The sequence below is a fragment of the Bos grunniens genome, chromosome 3 (genome assembly GCF_055505025.1).
Source record: "Bos grunniens cultivar Pamir isolate PY7600 chromosome 3, Bosgru_T2T1.0, whole genome shotgun sequence".
In the NCBI taxonomy this organism is placed as follows: Eukaryota; Metazoa; Chordata; class Mammalia; order Artiodactyla; family Bovidae; genus Bos; species Bos grunniens.
This window is the reverse complement of record NC_141167.1, coordinates 113,666,730-113,689,512: the sequence shown is the minus strand read 5'-3', so window position 1 is coordinate 113,689,512 and position 22,783 is coordinate 113,666,730. Positions and strand designations below refer to the sequence as shown.

The window sequence follows — 22,783 nt, the reverse complement described above, 5'->3', positions numbered from 1 at the left end:
GTTTCCGCAGTAGAGAGCCTCCCAGATCTTGCTTGATGTATTTCTGTATCTGGTTATCCATCTGTATCCTGTATCATATTCTTTAATACACTGACGCAGTTGATGCAAGTAAGAGTTCTGTGAGCCGCTCTAGCAAATTAATGCAATCTGATGAAGGGATCACTGGAACCCCCAATCTATCATCTACAGCGGGTCAGAAGATACGACACCACAAAACTCCTAGAAGAGAACATAGCAAAACATTCTCTGACGTGAATCAAGCAATATTTTCTTAGGTCAGAATCCCAAAGCAACAGAAATAAAAGTAAAAATAAACAAATGGGACCTAATCAAACTTGTAAATGTTTGCACAGCAAAGGAAACCATAAACAAGATGAGAAGAACCTACAGACTGGGAGTAAATACATGCAAATGATGCAATCAATAAGGGCTTAATTTCCAAAATATACAAACAAGTCATACAACTCAATAACAACAACAACAAACAAACAACCCACCCAATCAATAAATGGGCAGAAGACCTAAATAGATATTTCTCCAAAAAAAACATACAGATGGCCAATAGGTACATGAAAAGATGCTCAGTACCACTAATTATTAGAGAAACGCAAATAAAATAGGAGATATCACCCCACACAAGTCAAAATGGCCACCATCAAAAAGTTTATAAATAATAAATGCTAGAGGTGTGGAGAAAAAGCAACCCACCCTCCTACAATGTTGGTGGGAATGTAAATTGGCGCAGCCACTATGGAAACAGTACGGAGTTTCCTTAAAATACTAATAATAGAGTTACCATATGATTCAGCAATCTCACTCCTAAGCATATACTGGGAAACAATGAAAGCTCTAATTTGAAAGATACATGCACCTCTATGTTCATAGCAGCATAATTGGTAACAGTCAAGACATTTGGGACTTTTGGAAAAAACCCGTGTCCACTGACAGATGATTGACTTAAGATGTGGGGTATATATACTATGGAACATTACTCAGCCATGAGAGGATGAAGTAACATCATTTGCAGCAACATGAATAGACCTAGAGATGATCATAGTAAGCGAAGTAAGTCAAAGACAAATAGCATATGATATCACTTGTGTGTGGAATCTAAAAAAACAGTACAAATGAACTTATTTACAAAACAGAAACGAACTTGCAGATATAGAAAACAAATTAATGGCTACCAAAGAGAAAAGGATATATTTGGAGTGTCAGATTAACATATGCATACTACTGTATATAAAATAAATGACTAGGATTTACCTATAGCATAAGTACTATATGTCATATCTTGTAATGAACTATAATGGAAAAGAATTGGAAAAAATTAATATGTACTTATAAATGTACAATCACATGTAGAACTACTTTGCTATACACCTGAAACTAACACAGTATTGCAAATAGACTAAACTTCAACTTTGAAAAGAAGTGCAGGTAATAACTTGGGCTTGAGACTGGCATCTGAAGGAAGTGGGGGCATTCTTGTAAGGAAGGACTGGGCCTTTAACCTGTGGACCTGACACTATCTCCAAGCAGTCAGTGTCAAAACTGAGTTAAATTGTAGGACACCTAGCTGCTGTCAGACACAGATTTGCTTGGTGTGGGGGGGAAATCCTCCCGCCTGGTAACCACAAGTGAAGTCCTGGTGCGAGGAGTAAAGGGAAGAAAGACATGGGAAGGGGAAAACTGAGTTTTCCCATTACAATTGCCTTCACAAGTAAGCACTGGGCAAACGTTAAGGTGCATATTTGTTTCACATATGAGCTGGTTTTCCTTATCTTGACCGAATCTGCCACCCAAGTGTCTTCCTACCTATAGTTACTGCACCATTTTTTCTCCAGTCTCGGAGCAGGGGATGTGAGCTAAGGGCCGGCGGGTGACCTGGCCCCAGGGCGGGCCGGCTCCCCGCCATCGTTCCTCCCGGACCACCAGGATCGGGAAAATTGCCCGACAAGCATTTAAGGAAGCCTGGAGCTTTGGCCCGCAGACTCCGGCTTTCAACATCAACAACACTGGCTGGAGCTGCACTTGCGCCTGAAGTTCCAGATAAGGCAAGATGGGGCTCCTCTGGTGCTGCGGCCATGACTCAGGGCGCGCATCAGAGCCTTGCAGGCCACCTCCAGGCGCTCGGGTTAGGCAGGGCTGTGCTCGATACGCCCCATGCTTTCCTCCTAGCCGGGGACACAGTGACAAGCTGATGTCTCTTAAGACGAGTTTCTGAGACAAAGTTTCCGTAGTGTAGTGGTTATCACGTTCGCCTCACACGCGAAAGGTCCCCGGTTCGAAACCGGGCGGAAACAGACGTGTTCTTCTTTTTCCCCGGCTGGTTGATCTGGATCAGCGGTTCTTGACTCATTCCTGCCAGAACCCTGAGACTAGTTCAGCAGGCACCTTCGCAGACGTCGACCCTTTGAGTTTTTCGTTATATTTTCTGACACTGTAAATCTAAAACAATTTTGGCCACTTAAATGAAGTCAGAGATCCGATCCGGATCCCCTGGACCAAGTTCTGACTCGGGGCGGTGTCCCCTGCTCAGGCTCCGGACACTTCAGCTGGGACCACAAGGGGCTGTCTCCTGCAGAGAATTTGCAAACCTGTATCAAAACCCAGCTATGTGCCTGACATTATCTCGCTTTAAGCTGACAGCGGGTACATTTACCCTGCAGTCCAGAGGAATGAACGGAACATCGTTGCAGAGCCAGTGTCCCAAGTCACTCTGCTCTCTCACCACTACCAGACCCACCCTTCCCATTTCTATTCTCGTTTTAAGCTGTTCCCATGCATTCAATACTAAAGTTCCCAGTCATGGAGATGCTTCCTCCTTCCCTCCTCTGAGTCTTTTCCCACAGGGAATCCTAAAGCCCTAAGGCCCAGGGTTCTGAATCAGGGGAAAACAATATACATTTTCTTTTAATTAAAAGTTATTTTCACACACATTCCTCCCACCCCCATTGGGCAGTTTGCACAGACACTTCTCCAAAGATAGAGGGATAGCAAATAATCATATCTAAATATATTCCACATCATTAATCATTAGGGAAATGCAAATTTAAAATACAATGAAATATGACTACACATCGTTTGCTCCTTGGAAGGAAAGCTATGACAAGCCTAGCTAGACAGCATATAAAAAGGCAGAACATCACTTTTCCAACAAAAGTCTGTATAGTAAAAGTTATAGTTTTTCTAGTAGTCATGTATGGATATGAGAGTTGTACCATAAAGAAGGCTGAGCACGGAAGAACTGATGCCTTCGAATTGTGCTCCTGGAGAAGACTCTTGAGAGTCCCTTGGACAGCAAGGAGGTCAACCCAGTCAATCCTAAAGGAAATCAGTCCTGAATATTCATTGGAAGGACTGTTGCTGAAGCTGAAATTCTAATACTTTGGTTGCCTGATTCGAAGAGCTGACTCATTGGAAAAGATCCGGGTGCTGGGAAAGATCGAAGGCAAGAGGAGAAGAAGCCAGCAGAGGATGAGATGGTTGGATAGCATCACGGACTCAATGGACATAAACCTGAGCAAAGGATGGGAAGGACAAGAATGCCTGGTATGCTGCAGTCCATGGGGTCACAAAGAGTCAGACATGGCTTAGCAGCTCAACAGAACAACAAATCACTGCACATATAAAACAGTGCATATGATACCAGATGTCCAGAATGTGGAGGGACTGGAACACTCATACACTGCTGAGGGGAATGTAAAATGTCACATCCACCTAGGAAAACAGTTAACAATATCTTGGAAAGTTCAACTACAATGATGTGATTCAGCCATTCTAATCCCAGGTATTTACAAGAGAAAATTAAATGTGTGTGCATTGAATTGTATATGAATATTCATAGTAGCTTTATTTATAACAGCCCAAAGCTGGAAACAATACAAATGTCACTCAACAGGTGAAGATAAATTATGATTACATCCAGAAAATGGAATGCTACTCAGGAAAAATTATTATTATTACTCTTATGCTGGGTGAAAATTTCAGTCAAAAAGTGTTGTATGATTCCATTTATATAAAATTGTAGAAAATGAAAACTATAATGACAGAAAGCAGAGCAGTGATTGCTTGATAAGAGGAAAGAGAATGGCAGGCAATAAGTATTAGAAAGGGAAAATCAGGAAGGGGAAACAATGCCTTTGCCCACCTTAACTGTGGCAGGGCTGTCATTATGACTTTCACTGGCCCTAGACACTTTGATCTTCGTGGAACCTCTCATAAAAAATAATGTTTAAGTATTAAAATATTAATGTTGAAATATTTCAGTTCAATCACTCAGTCGTGTCTGACTCTTTGTGAACCCACAGAGTGCAGCACACCTGGCTCCCCTGCCCATCACCAATTCCCAGAGCTTCCTCAAACTCATCTCCATCGAGTCGGTGATGCCATCCCAACCATCTCATCCTCTGTCATCCCCTTCTTCTCCTACCTTCCATCTTTCCCAGCATCAGGGTCTTTTCCAATGAGTCAGTTCTTCCCATCAGGTGGCCAAAGTATAAGCGCTTCAGCTTCAGCATCAGTCCTTCCAATAATATTCCAGTGATTTCCTTTAGGATTGTCTGATATTTTTAATTTAAATTTTATCTATTAATATAGTTTATTTACACATACCACAGATAATTGACTATAGTATATGATTATATAATATATAATTTATTGATATAAGATATTATACAGCTGCTTTGATATAAGTGGGTAAAGAATCTGCCTGTAATGTAGGACACAGAACATGAAGCTTCCATCCTGGGTGGGGAAGATCCCCTGGAGAAGGACATGGCAATGCACTCCAGTATTCTTGCCTGGAGAATCCTGTGCCCACAGAAACCTGGAGGGCTACAGTCCTTGGGGTCGCAAAGAGTCAGACACACCTGAGCGACTGAGCATAGTACATTAATATTAGATAAAAACGTTTGTAAAATCTTATTATGTTCTTTTGAATTTAAATGAATTTTTTAAATTAAAATATTTTGAATTAAAGAGTGGACACATTTTTGCAGGTGTATGCTTACTGTACCTAATGGGCAAGTCAGCCCCCTGTTGTAAAGATGCATTCACAGATCTATACATTTTGGCAACACTTACCAACCTGTACATCTTGAATATGTTCGCTTTGTTGTGTGTCAAGGATGCCCTAATACAGCAGTTAATACTTGTTTTTAAATTTCTCAGAAGAAAAAACACATTTATTGAGATCTGTTCTGGATACTCATACAAATACGTATTTTTGTTTCTTATTAAAATTTTTGTATGAAATTAAAGTATGTATTCACAACATTGAATAACTTGGGGATGGACCTTGGGTACAGTGTTAGTCTCAATTCATTGCCCTTAATTCACATGGATGGGTGCAAGACTATTCTCTTGCTCTATTTATGTCAATTTATCACTTTCTTTGATCCTGTTCCCCACTTCCACCCCCTCTCTAATGTGTTTGTTATGTATTATGAATCTGTATGTACCCTCGTAGGCTGTGGAGTTGTGCCGTGTGTAACTGTTGCCTAATCTTGCCTATGTTTGTCACTTAGCATGTGACTCTGGGGTCTACCCAGGTTGCTGTATGCACTTTTAGTCTTTGTTTCTAGCTGATATAAATAATTCCACAGTGGGTACCCACTCATTTTACTTTTCTTCCCCCATTATAGATACTGGATTGTGACCCACTCCAGTGGATGACAAACAATGCCATCATAGATTCTTTTTTCCTTTTTATTGTATGTGTGTGAGTGTGTGTATGTGAGTGTGTGTGTGTCTGTGTGTGTGTGTGTGTGTGTGTGGTTCAGTCGTGTCCCACTCTTCGAAACTCCATAGACTGTAGCCTTCCAGGCTCCTCTATCCGTGGAATTCTGGAGTGGGTTCCCATTCTCTTCTCCATGGGAATCTTTCCAACCCAGAGATCGAAACCCGGACCCCTACATTGCAGGCAGATTCTTTACCACTGAGCCACCAGGGAAGCCCAAATGCTATGTAAATAGCTGTAAATACAATATAAATTCCATGTAAATAGTTGCTGGCTTGTAGGAAATTCAAGTTTTGCTTTTGGGAATTTTCTGGAATTTTTTTTTCCAACTATTTTTGATTCTTGGTTAGTTCACTCCAAGAATGTGGGATGCATGGGTAAGGAGGGCCAACTGTATTGTTATAAAACTGCTTGTATTAGTGAGGATGCAGAGACTGCTTATTCTTTACAGCATTGGTTACAAAATTAGAATTTTCTTAAATGAGAAGGAATTGGACGTGGTAAAGAGTTTAAGTTGTGCCTGTGATTTCCAGAGGCATAAGCAAGAAGCGACCAAGTCAAGTTAGTCTCCCTTGTTTTGCAAAATAAGATAAATTAAGCTGCTCAGGAAATTTTCAAAGCCAGTCTTCATTTGTTCTTTAATTTAACAATTTCCCCCCTTCCAGTTTTATTGAGAAATAGTTGACATACAGCACTGTATAAGTTTAAGGTGTACAGCATAATGATTTGACTTATATACATCATGAAATGATTACCATAATTAGTTTAATGAACATCCATTACCTCATATAGATACAAAATAAGATAACGTTAAAATTATGTTTTTTCCCTTGTGATGAGAACTGTTAGAATTTACTATCTTAAGTAACTTTAATATGTAACATACAGTAGTATTAATTATACTTATCACATTGTACATTACATCCCTTATTGTTCAGTCGCTCAGTTGTGTCCGACTCTTTGTGACCCAATGGACTGCAGCATGCCCCACCCTGTCCTTTGCCATCTCCTGGAGCTTACTCAAACTCATGTCCATTGAGTCAGTGATGTCATCTAACTATCATGTCCTCTGTCATATCCTTCTCCTCCTGCCTTCAATCCTTCCCAGCATCAGGATCTTTTCTAATGAGTCTGCTCTTCACATCAGGTGGCCAAAGTATTGGAGCTTCAGCTTTAGCATCAGTCCTTCCAATGAATATTCAGGGTTGATTTCCTTTAGGATTGACTGGGTTGATCTCCTTGCAGTCCAAGGGACTCTCAGAGTCTTCTTCAACAGCAAAATTCAAATACATCAATTCTTCCATGCTCAGCCTTCTTTATGCTCCAACTCTCACATTCATACATGACTACTGGAAAAACCATACTTTTGAATAGACAGCTCTGTTGGCAAAGTAATGTCTCTGCCTTTTAATACACTGTCTAGGTTTGTCATAACTTTTCTTCCAAGGAGCAAGCATCTTTTAATTTCATGGCAGCAGTCACCATCTGCAGTGATTTTGGAGCCCAAGAAAATAAAGTCTCTCACTGTTTCCATTGTTTCCCCATCTATTTGCCATGAAGTGATAGGACCTGATGCCATGATCTTAGTTTTTTGAATGTTGAGTTTTAAGCCAGCTTTTTCATTCTCTTCTTTCTCCTTCATCAAGAAGCTGTTTAGTTCCTCATCGCTTTCTGCCATAAGGCTGGTGTCATCTGTGTATCTGAGGTTATTGATATTTCTCCCAGAAGTCTTGATTCTAGCTTGTGCTTCATCCAGCTCAGCATTTCTTATGATGTACTCTGCATATGAGTTAAATAAGCAGGGTGACAATATACAGCCTTGACATACTCCTTTCCCAATTTGGAACCAGTCTGTTATTCTATATCCGGTTCTAACTCTTGCTTCTTGACCTGAGTATTGGTTTCTCAGGAGGCAGGTCAGGTGGTCTGGTATTACCATCTCTTTCAGAATTTTCCACAGTTTGCTGTGATCCACACAGTCAAAGGCTTTAGTGTAGTCAATGAAGCAGAAGTAGATGTTTTTCTGGACCTCTCTTGTTCTTTCCATGATTCAAGGGATGTTGGCAATTTGATCTCTGGTTCCTCTGCCTTATCTAAATCCAGCTTTCACATCTGAAAGTTCTCAGTTCATGTACTGTTGAAGACTTGCTTGGAGAATTTTGAGCATTACATTGCTAATATGTGAGATGAGTGCAATTGTGCGGTAGTTTGAACATTCTTTGGTGTTGCCCTTCTTTGGGATTGGAAGGAAAACTGATCTTTTCCAGTCCTGTGGCCACTGCTGAGTTTTCCAAATTTGCTGGCATATTGAGTACAGCACTTTCAAAGCATCATCTTTTAGGATTTTAAATAGCTCAGCTGGAATTCCATCCCCTCCACTACCTTTGTTCCTAGTGATGCTTCCTAAGGCCCGCTTGACTGCACTCCAGGACGTCTGGCTCTAGGTGAGTGATCACACCATCGTGGTTATCTGAGTCATGTTGATCTTTTTTGTATAGTTCTTCTGTGTACTCTTGCCACCTCTTTTTAATATCTTCTGCTTCAGTTAGGTCTATACTGTTTCTGTCTTTTATCGTGCCCATCTTTGCATGAAATGTTCCCTTGGTATCTCTAATTTTCTTGAAGAGATCTCTAGTCTTTCCCATTCTATTGTTTTCCTCTATTTCTTTGCATTGATCACTGAGGAAGGCCTTCTTATCTCTTCTTGCTATTCTTTGGAACTCTGCATTCAGATAGGTGTATCTTTCCTTTTCTCCTTTGCCTTTTGCTTCTCTTCTTTTCTCTCTATTTGTAAGGCCTCCTCAGACAACCATTTTGCCTTTTTGCATTTCTTTTTCTTGGGGATGGTTTTGATTACCGCTTCCTGTACAATGTCACGAACCTCCATCCATAGTTCTTCAGGCACTCTGTCTATCAGATCTAATCCCTTGAATCTATCTGTCACTTCCACTGTATAATTTTAAGGGATTTGATTTAGGTCATACCTGAATGGCCTAGTGGTTTTCCCTACTTTCTTCAATTTAAGTCTGAATTTTGCAATAAGGAGTTCATGATCTGAGCCATAGTCATTTCCCAGTCTTGTTTTTGCTGACTGTATAGAGTTTCTCAATCTTCAACTGCAAAGAATATAATCAATCTGATTTCAGTATTGACCATCTGGTGATGTCCATGTGTATTAATTATATTTATCATATTGCACATTATGTCCCTAGTACTTATTAATAACATAACTGGAAGTTTGTGCCCTTTGACCATCTTCATCCAATTCTGCCTCTCCCTAGACTGCAAATCTAGTATTTTGCTTTCTCTTTAAGTTACTTTTTGAAAAATGTTATTTATAGTTTTTTTTTTTTATGCCAGGAGGTATGGCACGTGGGATCTTAGTTTCCCAATCAGGGATGGAACCTGTGGGCCCTGTATTGGAAGGGCGGAGTCTTAACCATTGACCAACCAGGGAAGTCCCTGATCTTTTTTTCTATTAGTTTGCTTGTTTTTGAGGTATATTTGATATACAATACTATGTTAGTTCCTGATGCACAACATATTCAGTATTTCTATACACTTCAAAGTGATTACCATCTGTCACTATACTAAGATACTACATTGTCATTTACTATATTCTGCACACTGAGCAAGCACAAGCACCATACTGTATATTTACACTCCTAATTCATTTACTTTGTAATTGGAAGTTTGTACCACTTAACCTCCCTCACCTATTCCTCTCCTCTAGGCCATCACCCCTTTGGTCTCAGTTATCAACTTTCTTAGGGTATGAATTTATTTTTATTACTTTTATACATTACCATCACCGACTCGATGCACATGAGTTTGGGTGAACTCCGAGAGTTGGTGATGGACAGGGAGGCCTGGCGTGCTGCGATTCATGGGGTCACAAAGAGTCGGACACGACTGAGCGACTGAACTGAACTGATACATTACCTAGTCAATAATTATCAAATGTTTTTAAAATTTAAAAATCCCATTAAGACTAAATAGAAAGAAGTGTATGCGACCTAACTTTAAGTGAAAATGTCAGTGGCTATTTTGTGGAATGGGTAGCCGAATTCAAGCATGCTAAAAAGAAAAAGACACACAGTATCATGAGAAGAGAGTAGTCTAGTTATGTAAAGGCGAAGTTATAAACTTCTTTACACAGACAAAGAAGATATGGACACATTAACAAAATTACAAAAACGAGAATTTCTCCAAAAATTAATTGGTAGCGTGATTTCGCCTTCGTACTCCTGGGGGCGTCCAAGCTCCACCTAATCCCTCCTTCCTCGTTTTTTCCCGAAGGCTCCGAGGACCAGCAGCTGGGCAGCGCGCGAACCAACCAAGACGCCCCGGGATGCCGGGACAAACCCGAAACCTGGGCCCCTGGGCCAGGCGCGCCGAGGAGGAGGAGGGCCGACTCCGAGGCAGGGACCGTGCACAAAAGCCACTTTCGTCGCTTTAACTGTTCAACCCTAGAACCCTAACCCAGGACCAGAAGCCTGAGACTTGGGCAAAAAGCGGCCTAGGTTTCCCGGAAGCCTGAGAGGTCCGGTAGCCGCAGCCCGCGCGGGGCCCCGCCCGCACTCCCGCCCGCTCGACTCAGCCCGCGGAGGGCCCCGCCCCGCTCCTGCCCAGGCCTGCCGCGGTCGGGCCTTCCGGCGAGTCAGGCCTGAGTCAGGACTGGAAGGCTGGGAAGGAGCGACGGTTTCCCGGCATCGGGATCAGCATGACACGATACCAGCCACGCCACACATCGGTGGGAGGGACATGGAGTACAGCGCAGGCAGCCTCCTGCTGGTGTCCCCAGCTAGGCCCCAGGAGCTGGAAATGACTCGGCCTTGTCCTTGCTCCCAGGCGAGTGGTAAGCCCATGGGTCGAACGCTTCTCACTCGTGTGCGTGTTCCAGCCGGGTCCAGTTTACTCAGCTCCTCCAGCTCTACCCTAATCCCAGTGTTAACTGCAGGTTGACATTTGCCATGGGCACTTGCCATCTACCTCTAGAAGGACTAAATCCTGTGCTGTTGCAGCTGCTGACCATCAACACCCTCTGATGTTGAGGGCAGGAATGAGTCCCTCTGTGCTGGGGTTGGGTGGGGTGGGGTGGGTGGAGAAAGGAAACTGGCAGGACAGTTCTTTAAATAGATATTTGCAGGAGCCGCCTTTACGAACCCAATTCTTTTTTGTAATTTATTTATTTACTTTTGGCTGTGCTAGGTCTTTGTTGCTGCACATGGGGTTTCTCTAGTTGTGGAGGGCAAGGGCTACTGCTACTCTTCATTGAGGAGCACCGGCTTCAGTAGCTGCGGCGTGTGGGTTCAGTAGTTGTGGTGGCTTCGTCGCTCTTTGGCATGAAATCCTCCCGGACAAGGGATTGAGCCCAGGTTCCCTTCATTGGCAGGCGGATTCTTATCCAATGTACCACCAGGAAAGTCTCATGAACCCAGTTCTTGAATCTCCTCATATCTAGAAAATCACTGAAATCCTTCAGGGTGATGACTGTTTTCATGATTAGCAGAAAGCTTCATGAGACTAGCAGAAACCTGGAAAAAAATATGCAATCAATTGCATATATTCCCCTTTAACCAAAATCACGTATATACTGACATTCCTCCTTGCTTCGTCGGAGCAGTTTCTCAGAGGCATCTGCGGTGTTGTTTTACAGGCTGCAGTCATTTTGCTATCCCAGTAACTTAGAAGGTCGTTTAACCATTTTAACGATCTTATGAGATAATCATATGGGTAGTTTTCCAGGTCACATGTCAAAACGTTACAGGTGAGGAAATAAGTTGTAAAGCGACGTGCCTGAGTTTCCATTCTAGTTATGGAGCTAGACCCAGACCCAGGTCATTTATACCGATTGTCCACAAATCCCTTTTTAAATCAGAGCATCTTGTCTTGGAGTTCTTGGAGGGGGCGACTGTGAGGTTCCAGTTAAACAAGGGAATGTGAGTGCCAGCCCTACCATGGAAGAGGTGGATTGCCTGGCTTCTGACGACAGACTGAGGCAGAGGGGAGACTGAGGTTGGGGTGTCAGCAGTGCTCCTTGCTGCCTTACACACCGCTGCTCTGGCTGTAACCCTTGTAGAACACTCCCAGATACTCTAATGAAACCCTGAGGTGGGGCTAGTGCTGGAAGGGCATCTGAGCTTCCCATTTCGGAGGAATGGATTTAAAAATAAAACAAACCCCAAAACCCCTAAGAGTAGGAAGTGAGAACTTGACCCGCCATCTGGTTGAATCAGTCACACTGGGAGTTGTTGGGGGCAGGGTGGATGGAGAGAGGAATGGTTTCTGAATAGATTCAATTCCCATCTCCTTCCAAGGAAAGACACCTGGACAAGAACAAATATCTTTCGTAGAAGTCCGGGAATGGGACAAGGCAGAGATTTTGCAGCTAAAGGCAAATGAATGGGGTGGGTCCATGGACCTGAGCAATTACTATCAGGTTGGCTAAAGACCCAACAGAATCAGCTGCAACTTAGCACATAGTACCTAGGGACAAGGCCACCCCAACACATCTGAGAGCAGTAAGGTCCCAGATGCCAGCCACAGGGACCTGAGGTTGCCTCCTTTTTCTGCTACCTCTAGGCCATGGTAGCTCCAGCTTCCCCTAGATGCCACCTGGAGGGGATAAGAGAGTGTTCTGGTTGTCTATTGCTGTGTAACAAACTATTCCAGAGTCAGGAATTTGGAAAGAGAATGAGGGGAGAAGCAGTTTATCTCTGCTTCTGAATTTCAGCTGAGAAGACTTAGAGGCCAGAGGTGACTTGATGACTGGGGACTGGAATCATCTGAAAAAATTATCTATTTCTGCATAATCACCTTAGAATTTAGTGCTTTAAAATAACAATTTATTATTTCTCATGGTTCAGATGTGAATTCGGCTGGAGCCAGAATGATCAGTTTAGCCGTAAGCCTTTCTCCACGTGACCTTTATCTCTGGCAGAGTAACTGGTCTTCATGCATGGCATGGAGTAGCAAGAGGGAATGCTTCAACCAAGGCAAGCAGAAGCTACAGATCTGTTAAAGCTCTCCCCTGAAAGTTATGTATCAGTACCTCCATTCCATTCTGTTGGTCAAAACAGGTCACGGGGCCAACTTGGATTTAAAGAGCAGGAAAATAGACTCTACCCTTTGAAGGGTAGTTTTCCAGGTCACATTTCAAAAGAGTTTATGGGGTGAGAGATATTGCTGTCATCTTTAGAAACACAGTCACTGCTACTACTTAAACAAGAACAAATGCAGAGATTTTTAACTGGATAGTTAAAGTTTCCCCATTTCTCCACATCTTGTAGGCTACAGGTTTAAGAACAGGTTAGGTCAATTATAACAGAGGCTACATGTTTTCCTGTGCATTGTTGTTGTTCAGTCACCAAGTCATGTATGACTCTTCAACCCTGTGAACTGCAGCATGACAGGCTTCCCTGTCCTTCACTATCTCTGGGAGTTTGCTCAGACTCATGTCCATTGAATCAGTGATACCAGCCAACCATCTCATCCTCTGTTGCCCACTTCTCCTTGTGCCCTCTCTGAATGTAATGAGTAAATTGTGAGCCACTACACGTGTACAAGCTAGATGTAGAAAAGGCAGAGGAACAAGAGATCAAATTGCCAACACCCGCTGGCTCATAGAAAGAGCAAGAGAATTCCTGAAAAACATCTATTTCTGCTTCATTGACTCCACTAAAGCCTTTGAATGTGTGGCTCACAACAAACTAAGGAAAATTCTTAAAGAGATGGGAATACTAGACCACCTGACCTGCCTCCTGAGAAAGCTGTATGCAGGTCAAGATGCAACAATTAAAACCCGACATGGAAAATGGACTGGTTCCAAACTGGGAAAGGATTATGTCAAAGCTGTATATTGCCACTCTGTTTTTTATAACATATGCAGAATACATCATGCGAAATGCCGGGCTGGATTCTCACAAGCTGGAATCAGGATTGCCAGGAGAATAACCTCAGAAATGGAGATGATACCCTAATGGCAGAAAACCAAGAGGAACTAAAGAGCCTCTTAATGAAGGTGAAAGAGGAGAGTGAAAACCTGGCTTAAAACTCAACATTTAAAAACCTAAGATCATAGCATCTGGTCCCATCACTTCATGGCAAATAGATGGAGAAAAAATGGAAACAGTCACTTTCTTGGGCTCCAAAATCACTGCAGATGGTGACTGTAGCCATGAAATTAAAAGACGCTTACTCCTTGGAAGGAAAGCTATGACAAACACAGACAGTGTATTTAAAAGCAGAGACATCACTGTCAACAAAGATCTGTCTCCTCGAAGCTATGGTTTTTCCAGGGGTCATGTAGTAGTGAGAGCTGGACCATAAAGAAGACTGAACACTGAAGAACTTATGCTTTTGAACTGTGGTGCTGGAGAAGACTCTTGAGAGTCCCTTGGAGATCAAACCAGTTAAATGAGGGCTTGAGATTTCAGATTTTGAGAGTCAGTTCCTAGGCAGGTTGATAAGAAGTCCAGGGTCCCCGAGGAGGAGAGAGGAGTCTGGGGCTCTCAAGGAGGAGAAAAGGACAAACTTTTTTTTTCTCTCTACATTCCTTAGTCTTAGTCACATAAAACATTTTTTCTTTAAGCCCAGAACTGATGATTACACAACAAACAACTCAGTTTAAACTCTATACTAAAGATTATAGAACAACAATGTATCCTGTTTAAGGACAGTTTCTCCTTCCTGAAAACCTTCTGGCTAATCCTGTTATCTTAAAATGTAAATTGTGGGAGTGGGTCTAGTAGATCTTTACCAACTTGAGACATTCTTTTGATTTATTTTAATAAGTAATTAAAAAAGTATATGACTCTCTTGCTTAGACTAGTGAGGAGGGCACTCTCCGTCCCCCTTCTGATGTCTGTGTCAGAAGCGTTCTCTGTCCCCTTTCCTACTTTAATAAAACTCTGCTACATAAAAGCTCTTGAGTGATCAAGCCTGGTCCCTGGTACCAAAGGTAAATCTTCTCCGGAGATCAGGAGTCCGACACCGTTCACTGTAAGCTATCAATTTTAGGATCTGGACTTTTAGAAACAGGTCAGTTTGCGAGTTGGAAAACTGATTCTTCACCTTCAGTTTAGTTCAGTTCAGTCGCTCAGTCGTGTCTGACTCTTTGTGACCCCATGAATCACAGCACGCCAGGCCTCCCTGTCCATCACCAACTCCCGGAGTTCACCCAAACTCATGTGCATCGAGTCGGTGATGCCATCCAACCATCTCATCCTGTCGTCCTCTTCTCCTCCTGCCCCCAATCCCTCCCAGCATCAGGGTCTTTTCCAATGAGTCAACTCTTCGCATGAGGTGGCCAAAGTACTGGAGTTTCAGCCTCAGTATCAGTCCTTCCAATGAACACCCAGGACTGGTCTCCTTTAGGATGGACTGGTTGGATCTCCTTGCAGTCCAAGGGACTCTCAAGAGTCCTCTCCAACACCACAGTTCAAAAGCATCAATTCTTCGGTGCTCAGCTTTCTTCACAGTCCAACTCTCACATCCATACATGACCACTGGAAAAACCATAGCCTTGACTAGATGGACCTTTGTTGGCAAAGTAATGTCTCTGCTTTTGAATATGCTATCTAGGTTGGTCATAACTCTCCTTCCAAGGAGTAAGCGTCTTTTAATTTCATGGCTGCAATCACCATCTGCAGTGATTTTGGAGCCCCCCAAAATAAAGTCTGACACTGTTTCCACTGTTTCCCCATCTATTTCCCATGAAGTGATGGGACCAGATGCCATGATCTTTGTTGAGCTTTAAGCCAACTTTTTCACTCTCCTCTTTCACTTTCATCAAGAGGCTTTTTAGTTCCTCTTCACTTTCTGCCATAAGGGTGGTATCATCTGCATATCTGAGGTTATTGATATTTCTCCCAGCAATCTTGATTCCAGCTTGTGCTTCTTCCAGCCCAGCTTTTCTCATGATGTACTCTGAATATACGTTAAATAAACAGGGTGACAATATGCAGCCTTGACGTACTCCTTTTCCTATTTGGAACCAGTCTGTTGTTCCATGTCCAGTTCTAACTATTGCTTCCTGACCTGCATATAGGTTTCTCAAGAGGCAGGTCAGGTGGTCTGGTATTCCCATCTCTTTCCCACAGTCTATTGTGATCCACACAGTCAAAGGCTTTGGCATAGTCAATAAAGCAGAAATAGATGATTTTCTGGAACTCTCTTGCTTTTTCCATGATCCAGTGGATGTTGGCAATTTGATCTCTGGTTCCTCTGCCTTTTCTAAAACCAGCTTGAACATCTGGAAGTTGACAGTTCACTGAAGCCTGGCTTGGAGAATTTTGAGCATTACTTTACTAGCGTGTGAGATGAGTGCAATTGTGCAGTAGTTTGAGCAAGAGAAGGCAATGGCACCCCACTCCAGTACTTTTTCCTGGAAAATCCCATGGATGGAGGAGGCTGGTAGGCTGCAGTCCATGGGGTCGAGAAGAGTCGGACACGACTGAGCAACTTCACTTTCACTTTTCACTTTCATGCATTGGAGAAGGAAATGGCAACCCACTCCAGTGTTCTTGCCTGGAGAATTCCAGGGACAGGGGAGCCTGGTGGCTGCCGTCTATGGGGTCACACAGAGTCGGACACGACTGAAGTGACTTAGCATAGCATAGCATTGAGCATTCTTTGGCATTGCCTTTCTTTGGGATTGGAATGAAAACTGACCTTTTCCAGTTCTGTGGCTGAGTTTTCCAAATTTGCTGGCATTCTTCAACTTAACTGGTTGTATATCTTGGACATACTGTTTAAGCTTCCTATGTTTCAATTTTCTTATATACAAAATGTACTAATATTATTCTCACTTTACATGGGGCTTGCAAAACTTAAGTTTAAAAACTTTGGCTTTAATAGCTCAAAAATTTTGATGATTGTGAGAGTGAAAACTTTGATCTAGACTTTTTAGGCAATCAGTGACTTGGCCTTATTTCTGACAAAAGAAGAAGGAGAGGATAAAATTTGGGAGTGGTCTGAGGCAGTATGTTCTTGGAGAAGAGGACATTTGAGTGATTCATGCATGTGAAAAGGAGGGACACAGAACTCTGGAGAGGTGTGTTCCTCCTGGTACTTAAAATTAGACCTGAGATCTAATCCTAGCATCATTCATTAGTACCTAGTCTCATTATTTTTTGGCAGTCTTGAGTAGAGTTCACTTTACACATTACTTTAAAAAATTTTTCTTATTGTAAAATACATATAAAATTTATCACCTTAGATGAAACCTTAAAAAGGTACAGTTCATATTGTTTTGTGACCATCACCCTTATCCATTTCCAGAATCCTTTTCATCTTGCAAAACTGAAACTCTGTACCTATTAAACAATATCTCCCCATCCCCATTACCTGTGCCCCCCCAGCCCCCATCTGTACAATTCTACTTTCTGCTTCTGTGATGTTTGATCATTAACGACCTCATATAAATGGAATCAGTATTTTTAGTATTTTTCTTTTTGTGACAGGCTTATTTCATTTAGCATAATGTCTTCAAGGTTCATTCAATGTTATAGCATATGTCAGAATTTCATGCTTTTTTAGGGCTAGTAATATTTCATTGTATAAACTTCACATTACTTTTTGTTATATCAAGAACTTTGGCCCTTTATAACATGCTTCTTATATTTTGCACACAGGAAGGGTCACCATACATAGTCGGGTCAGTGTTTTCCCTCTAGGATTTCAGTTCACCTTTTCAAAGGAGGAAGTGAAGGCAGAACAAAGACAGGAGTGACAACGGAGTAAAATAATCATTCAAGTGAGTAGTTATTTCCTGGACAGTATTCCTGGCTAGATCTGTAACACAGCAGGCCCCCAGAGCTAAATTAAGGAGTTAGATTTGGGGAAAGGGGGTTATCAACTCATGTATTTATTGGTAACAGCTTTATTGAGATATAATTCATAGACCATACAATTCATTCATTTAATGTTATTTAATTCATTCCTTTAACGTCATGACTTTTCACATATTCAGATTTGTATAACTGGTATCACAAAATCTTAGAAAATTTTCATAGTCTCTGAAAGAAATCTTGTACCAATTTGCCATCGTCCCCAGTTCCCTCCTCAGCCCTGTGCAACCGTTAATCTACTTTCTGTCCATACAGAGATGCCTGTTCTGGAAATTTCACGTAAATGAAATCATATAATATGTGGTTCTTTGTGACTGGCCTCTTTCACTTAGCTCAAGGTTCATCCATGTTGTAGTGTGTATAGATAATTCACTTCTTTGCTTACCAGAGGAGAGAAATAATAGCAGGAATTCACTTCTTTTTATTATTCAATAATATTCCATTCTGTTGATTATACTGCATTTTATCTACTCATCAGTTTTTGGACATTAGAGTTGTTCCTGTTTTTTAGCTATTATGAGTATTGCTGCTTTGAATACTCATGTCTAAATTATGTGGACCTATGTTTTAATTTCTCTTAGGTATATACCTAGAGGTGGATTTTTAAAAAATATTTTTATTTTATATTGGAGTATAGTTGATTTATAATGTTGTGTCAGTTTTAGACAAACAGCTGAGTGATTCAGTTATACATATATCCCTTCTTTTTCAGATTCTTCTCCCATATATGTTGTTACAGAATACTGAGTACAGTTTTCTGTGCTATACAGTAAGTCCTTGTTGATTATCTGTTTATATACATATGTGTGTGTGTATATATATGTGTGTGTGTGTGTGTATGTATGTATGTATATATATATATATATAGAGAGAGAGAGAGAGAGAGAGAGCGAGAGAGAGAGAGTAGTGTGTACACGTTAATCCCAAACTCCTAATTTATCCTTCTCCTGCAAGGAGTTAGGTTTTATAGGACCAGAAAATGAATTTAGGAAACTAAACTAACTGTTCACTTCTTTTTGTATTCTTATTTAAAACTGTAAAGGAGATTGGAGATACATGCTGAGGTGGCAAGCACTGAACGTTCTCTACAAGCCACCATGAGACAGAGAGAGGGGAAGGATGGCACACACTTTTAGCAACTGGAGCAGATGTTAGGAGAGTTTCTACTCTAAAGGCGTTTTCCTCTGAGTAGTTCCCACTCTGTGAGGTCAGATGAGACCCTGGACAGCCCAGAACACAAGGACCCTCCCCCCGTATCCCCACAGACCCCTGTCAGTGTGGGCTAGTCTCTGATTCTCCTCCCCTGCCAGGACCGGACCGTGCCAGGGCCTTTCCCCATGACCAGCCTCTGAGGAGGCGGAGCTTTCACACATCTGACCCCAAGGGCCAGCGGGTCTCTGGGAGAGCTGCCTGGAGTTCACCGCATCACACCTTATCTGGCTCAGGAGAATCACTCTTGATCTACTCATCACTATTTCTCACCAAGATTTTCCCCTAAAGCAACTCCACGGGGGGAGCTATTTCCCTGAGTACACAGCGACCCCGACACATTAATCACGTCTTTCTGGGCAGAGGTGGTGGCAATCCTCCAACAAGAAGTTGAAGTTCCTTTCCTGTTCTGGACTGAACAACTAGATTTTCTTGGCTCTTAGAGTCTCTCCTGTCTCTCCTCCCCACTCCACGCCCAACCCCATTCCGGCTTCCTTTTATTTATTTTTTAAAATTAATTAATTTTAATTGGAGGCTAATTACTTGACAATATTGTAGTGATTTTTGCCGTACATTGACATGAATCACCAGCTTCCTTTTAAAAGTTGACTTTGTCCCTGACTCTGGACTTTAATGCTGACGTCATTTAAGGATTTGGAGACAATGGGCAAAATATTTCTTCCTTTGTAGTGTAGGCGGACTAGTTGGAAAACTAATCTCCACTAGAGGGAGACTTCATCTTAAGAAAGAAAACGATATGGAATTTGTGATGTTTAATGGAAGTAGATAAAATATAGAACATGTAGCTGCTGCTGCTGCTGCTAAGTCGCTTCAGTCGTGTCTGACTCTGTGTGACCCCAGAGACGGCAGCCCACCAGGCTCCCCCGTCCCTGGGATTCTCCAGGCAAGAACACTGGAGTGGGTTGCCATTTCCCTCTCCAATGCATGAAAGTGAGAAGTGAAAGTGAAGTCACTCAGTCGTGTCCGACTCCTGTCGACCTCATGGACTGCAGCCCACCAGGCTCCTCCATCCATGGGATTTTCCAGGCAAGAGTACTGGAGTGGGGTGCCATAATTCATTTATATAGCTGTTGCATTTAGCCAACTGTCTCTTCTTTAAAAAAAAAAAAAAAAGCTGTTATTTCCACATTATTTTCACAATGATAATTCATTTTATGTAGGAATTACTTTTTGTTTTTAACTTAATTTTATAATTATGTAAAATATTTACATAATTACTTAAATATTTACATAATTTACTTCCCTGGTGGCTCAGATGGTAAAAGCCTCTGCCTACAATGCAGGAGACCTGGGTTCTATCCCTGGGTCAGGAAGATCCCTTGGAGAAGGAAATGGCAGCCCACTCCAGTATTCTTGCCTAGAAAATCCCATGGACAGAGAAGCCTGGTAGGCTACAGTCCATGAGCTTGCAAAGAGTCAGACATGACTGAGCGACTTCACTTTCTTTTACTTTTCTTTAATTTTATAATTATGTACAATATTTACGTATTTTTCATGTGTAATATTTGGGGGCCTTCCCTGGTGGCTCAGTTGGAAAAGAATCTGCCTGCAATGTGGGAGACCTGGGTTTGATTCCTGGGTTAGGAAGATCCTATGGTGAAGGGAAAGGCTACCCACTCCAATACTCTTGCCTGGAGAATTCCACAGACAGAGAAGTCTAGTGGGCTACTGTCCACAGGGTCGCAGAGTCGGACACGACTGAGTGACTAAGCACACGCACAAAATATTTACATGGTTCTAAAATCAACTGTACAAAACAAAGTATATTCAAACAAGTTTATCTTCTGTCTTTTCTGCATTATTTCTCCTCTCTCTAAAGGTAATCACTAATCATACCACTTATTTTTCCTACGTTATTTTTTCTATTAGAAACACACGTGTTTATCAGTTCAGTTCAGTCAGGTAGCTCAGTCATGTCCCACCCTTTGCGACCCCATGACTGTAGCACGCCAGGCTTCCCTGTTCATCACCAACTCCTGGAGATTACTCAGACTCATGTCCACCAAGTAAGTGATGCCATCTAACCATCTCATCCTCTGTCGTCCCCTTTTCCTCCTGCCCTCAATCTTTCCCAGCATCAGAGTCTTTCCTAATGAGTCAGTTCTTCCCATCAGGTGGCCAAAGTATTGGAGTTTCAGCTTCAGCATCAGTCCTTCCAATGAATATTCAGGACTGATTTCCTTTAGGATGGACTGGCTGGATCTCCTTGCTGTCCAAGGGACTCTCAAGAGTCTCCTTCAACACCACGGTTCAAAAGCATCAATTCTTGGGCACTAAGCTTTCTTTATAGTCCAACTCTCACATCCATACATGATGACTGGAAAAACCATAGCTTTGACTAGACGGAACTTTGTTGGCAAAGTAATGTCTCGCTTTTTAATATGCTGTCTAGGTTGATCATAACTTTTCCAAGGAGCAAGCGTCTTTTAATTTCATGGCTGCGGTGATTTTGGAGCCCAGAAAAATAAAGTCAGCCACTGTTTCCACATCTGTTTGCCATGAAGTGATGGGACCAGATGCCATGATCTTAGTTTTCTGAATGCTGAGTTTTAAGCCAACTTTTTCACTCTCCTCTTTCACTTTCTTCAAGAGGCTCTTTAGTTCCTCTTCGCTTTCTGCCCTAAATGTGGTATCATCTGCACATCTGAGGTTATTGATATTTCTCTGGCAGTCTTGATTCCAGCTTGTCCTTCATCCAGTCCAGCATTTCTTACGATGTACTCTGCATATAAGTTAAAGCAGGGTGACAATATGCAGCCTTGACGTACTCCTTTCCGGATTTGGAACCAGTCTGTTGTTCCATGTCCAGTTCTAACTGTTGCTTCTTGACCTGTATACAGATTTCTCAGGCGGCAGAGCAGGTGGTCTGGTATTCCCATCTCTTTAAGAATTTTCCACAGTTTGTTGTGATCCACACAGTCAAAGGCTTTGGCGTAGTTAATAAAGCCAAAGTATTTATTAAATAAATAATTTTTATTAAATACTTTTTTTATTAAATAAATACTTTTTTATTAAATAAAGCAGAAGTAGATGTTTTCCTGAAACTGTCTCACTTTTTCAATGATCCAACAGATGTTGGCAATTTGATCTCTGGTTCCCCTGCCTTTTTTTATATCTCCTTTTAAATATAAACAATAGCGCACTATTCACATGTCCTCCACCTTTCTTTATTCACTTTAAAGTATTTCTTGGCGATCACTCCATAGCAGCATCTTCCTCACTGCTTTTTTACAGTAAAAAGTACTGTATAGTACTCCTTTTTGTGGAGGTACCATATTACTGACAGACAGTTGGGTTGTTTCCAGTCTGTAGCTATTACAAATAATGTTGTATACAATAGTGTACACTTTTCATACTTCTGTTAGAGTATCTTTGGGATGGGTTTCTAAAAATGGATTGCTTAATCAAAAGGCCCTGATAATCGTGCTAGTTAGATACTATCAAAGTCTCCATTGTGGAGGCTGTACCATTTTACATTTCCGTACTCAGCATATGAGAATGCCTGCTTCCTCACAGACTCATCAACAGAGTATGTTATCAAAGTTTTGGATGTATTCAGTCTCCTGGGTAAGATGTGCTATCTCCATGTACTTTTAATTTCCATGTTTTTAAAATTATGAGCAATACTGAACATTTTTCATATGATTAACAGAAATGTGTATGTCTTTCTCTGTGATAGGCTCATTTTATCAATTCATCTGTGGAGATGAGCATACATTTTTTTTTACCTTGGATCCATTAATATGATTAACTACATTAATGAATTTCCTCTGACTCTCCATTTTTGCATACATGGAGTATTATCCACTTGTTTATGATACAAATTTTTTAATGTATTATTGGCTTCTGTTTACTAATATCTTATTTAAGATTTTTATATCAGTATTAGCAAGTGAAGTTGATCTATAGTGTTTTTTGTTTAGCCTTTGTCATGATTCCAAAATTTAGGTTTGGGAAT

General features: G+C 41.6%; 1 protein-coding gene and 1 non-coding gene across 6 annotated transcripts in view; both read left to right on the top strand.

The window, feature by feature from the left end:
• The first annotated feature begins 2,233 nt into the window (after positions 1 to 2,233).
• On the top strand, positions 2,234 to 2,306 carry TRNAV-CAC (transfer RNA valine (anticodon CAC)). Its single transcript has one exon. It is a non-coding gene; the product is annotated as a tRNA-Val (tRNA).
• An 8,094-nt stretch (positions 2,307 to 10,400) lies between these two features.
• CFAP126 (cilia and flagella associated protein 126) overlaps positions 10,401 to 22,783 on the top strand; it is a 30,473-nt gene continuing 18,090 nt past the window's right edge. The window contains exons 1-4 of one of the 5 annotated variants that reach the window (XM_086393751.1): positions 10,401 to 10,594; positions 12,613 to 12,741; positions 17,380 to 17,501; positions 18,308 to 18,364. In XM_086393751.1, the coding sequence (XP_086249877.1) occupies positions 18,323 to 18,364 (42 nt within the window). In that variant the 5' untranslated portion in view covers positions 10,401 to 10,594; positions 12,613 to 12,741; positions 17,380 to 17,501; positions 18,308 to 18,322. Of the gene's footprint in view, positions 10,602 to 12,612; positions 12,742 to 17,379; positions 17,502 to 18,307; positions 18,365 to 22,783 lie in introns of all 5 variants that reach the window. The other 4 variants (XM_086393749.1, XM_086393750.1, XM_086393748.1 and 1 more) reach the window with 4 other exon arrangements.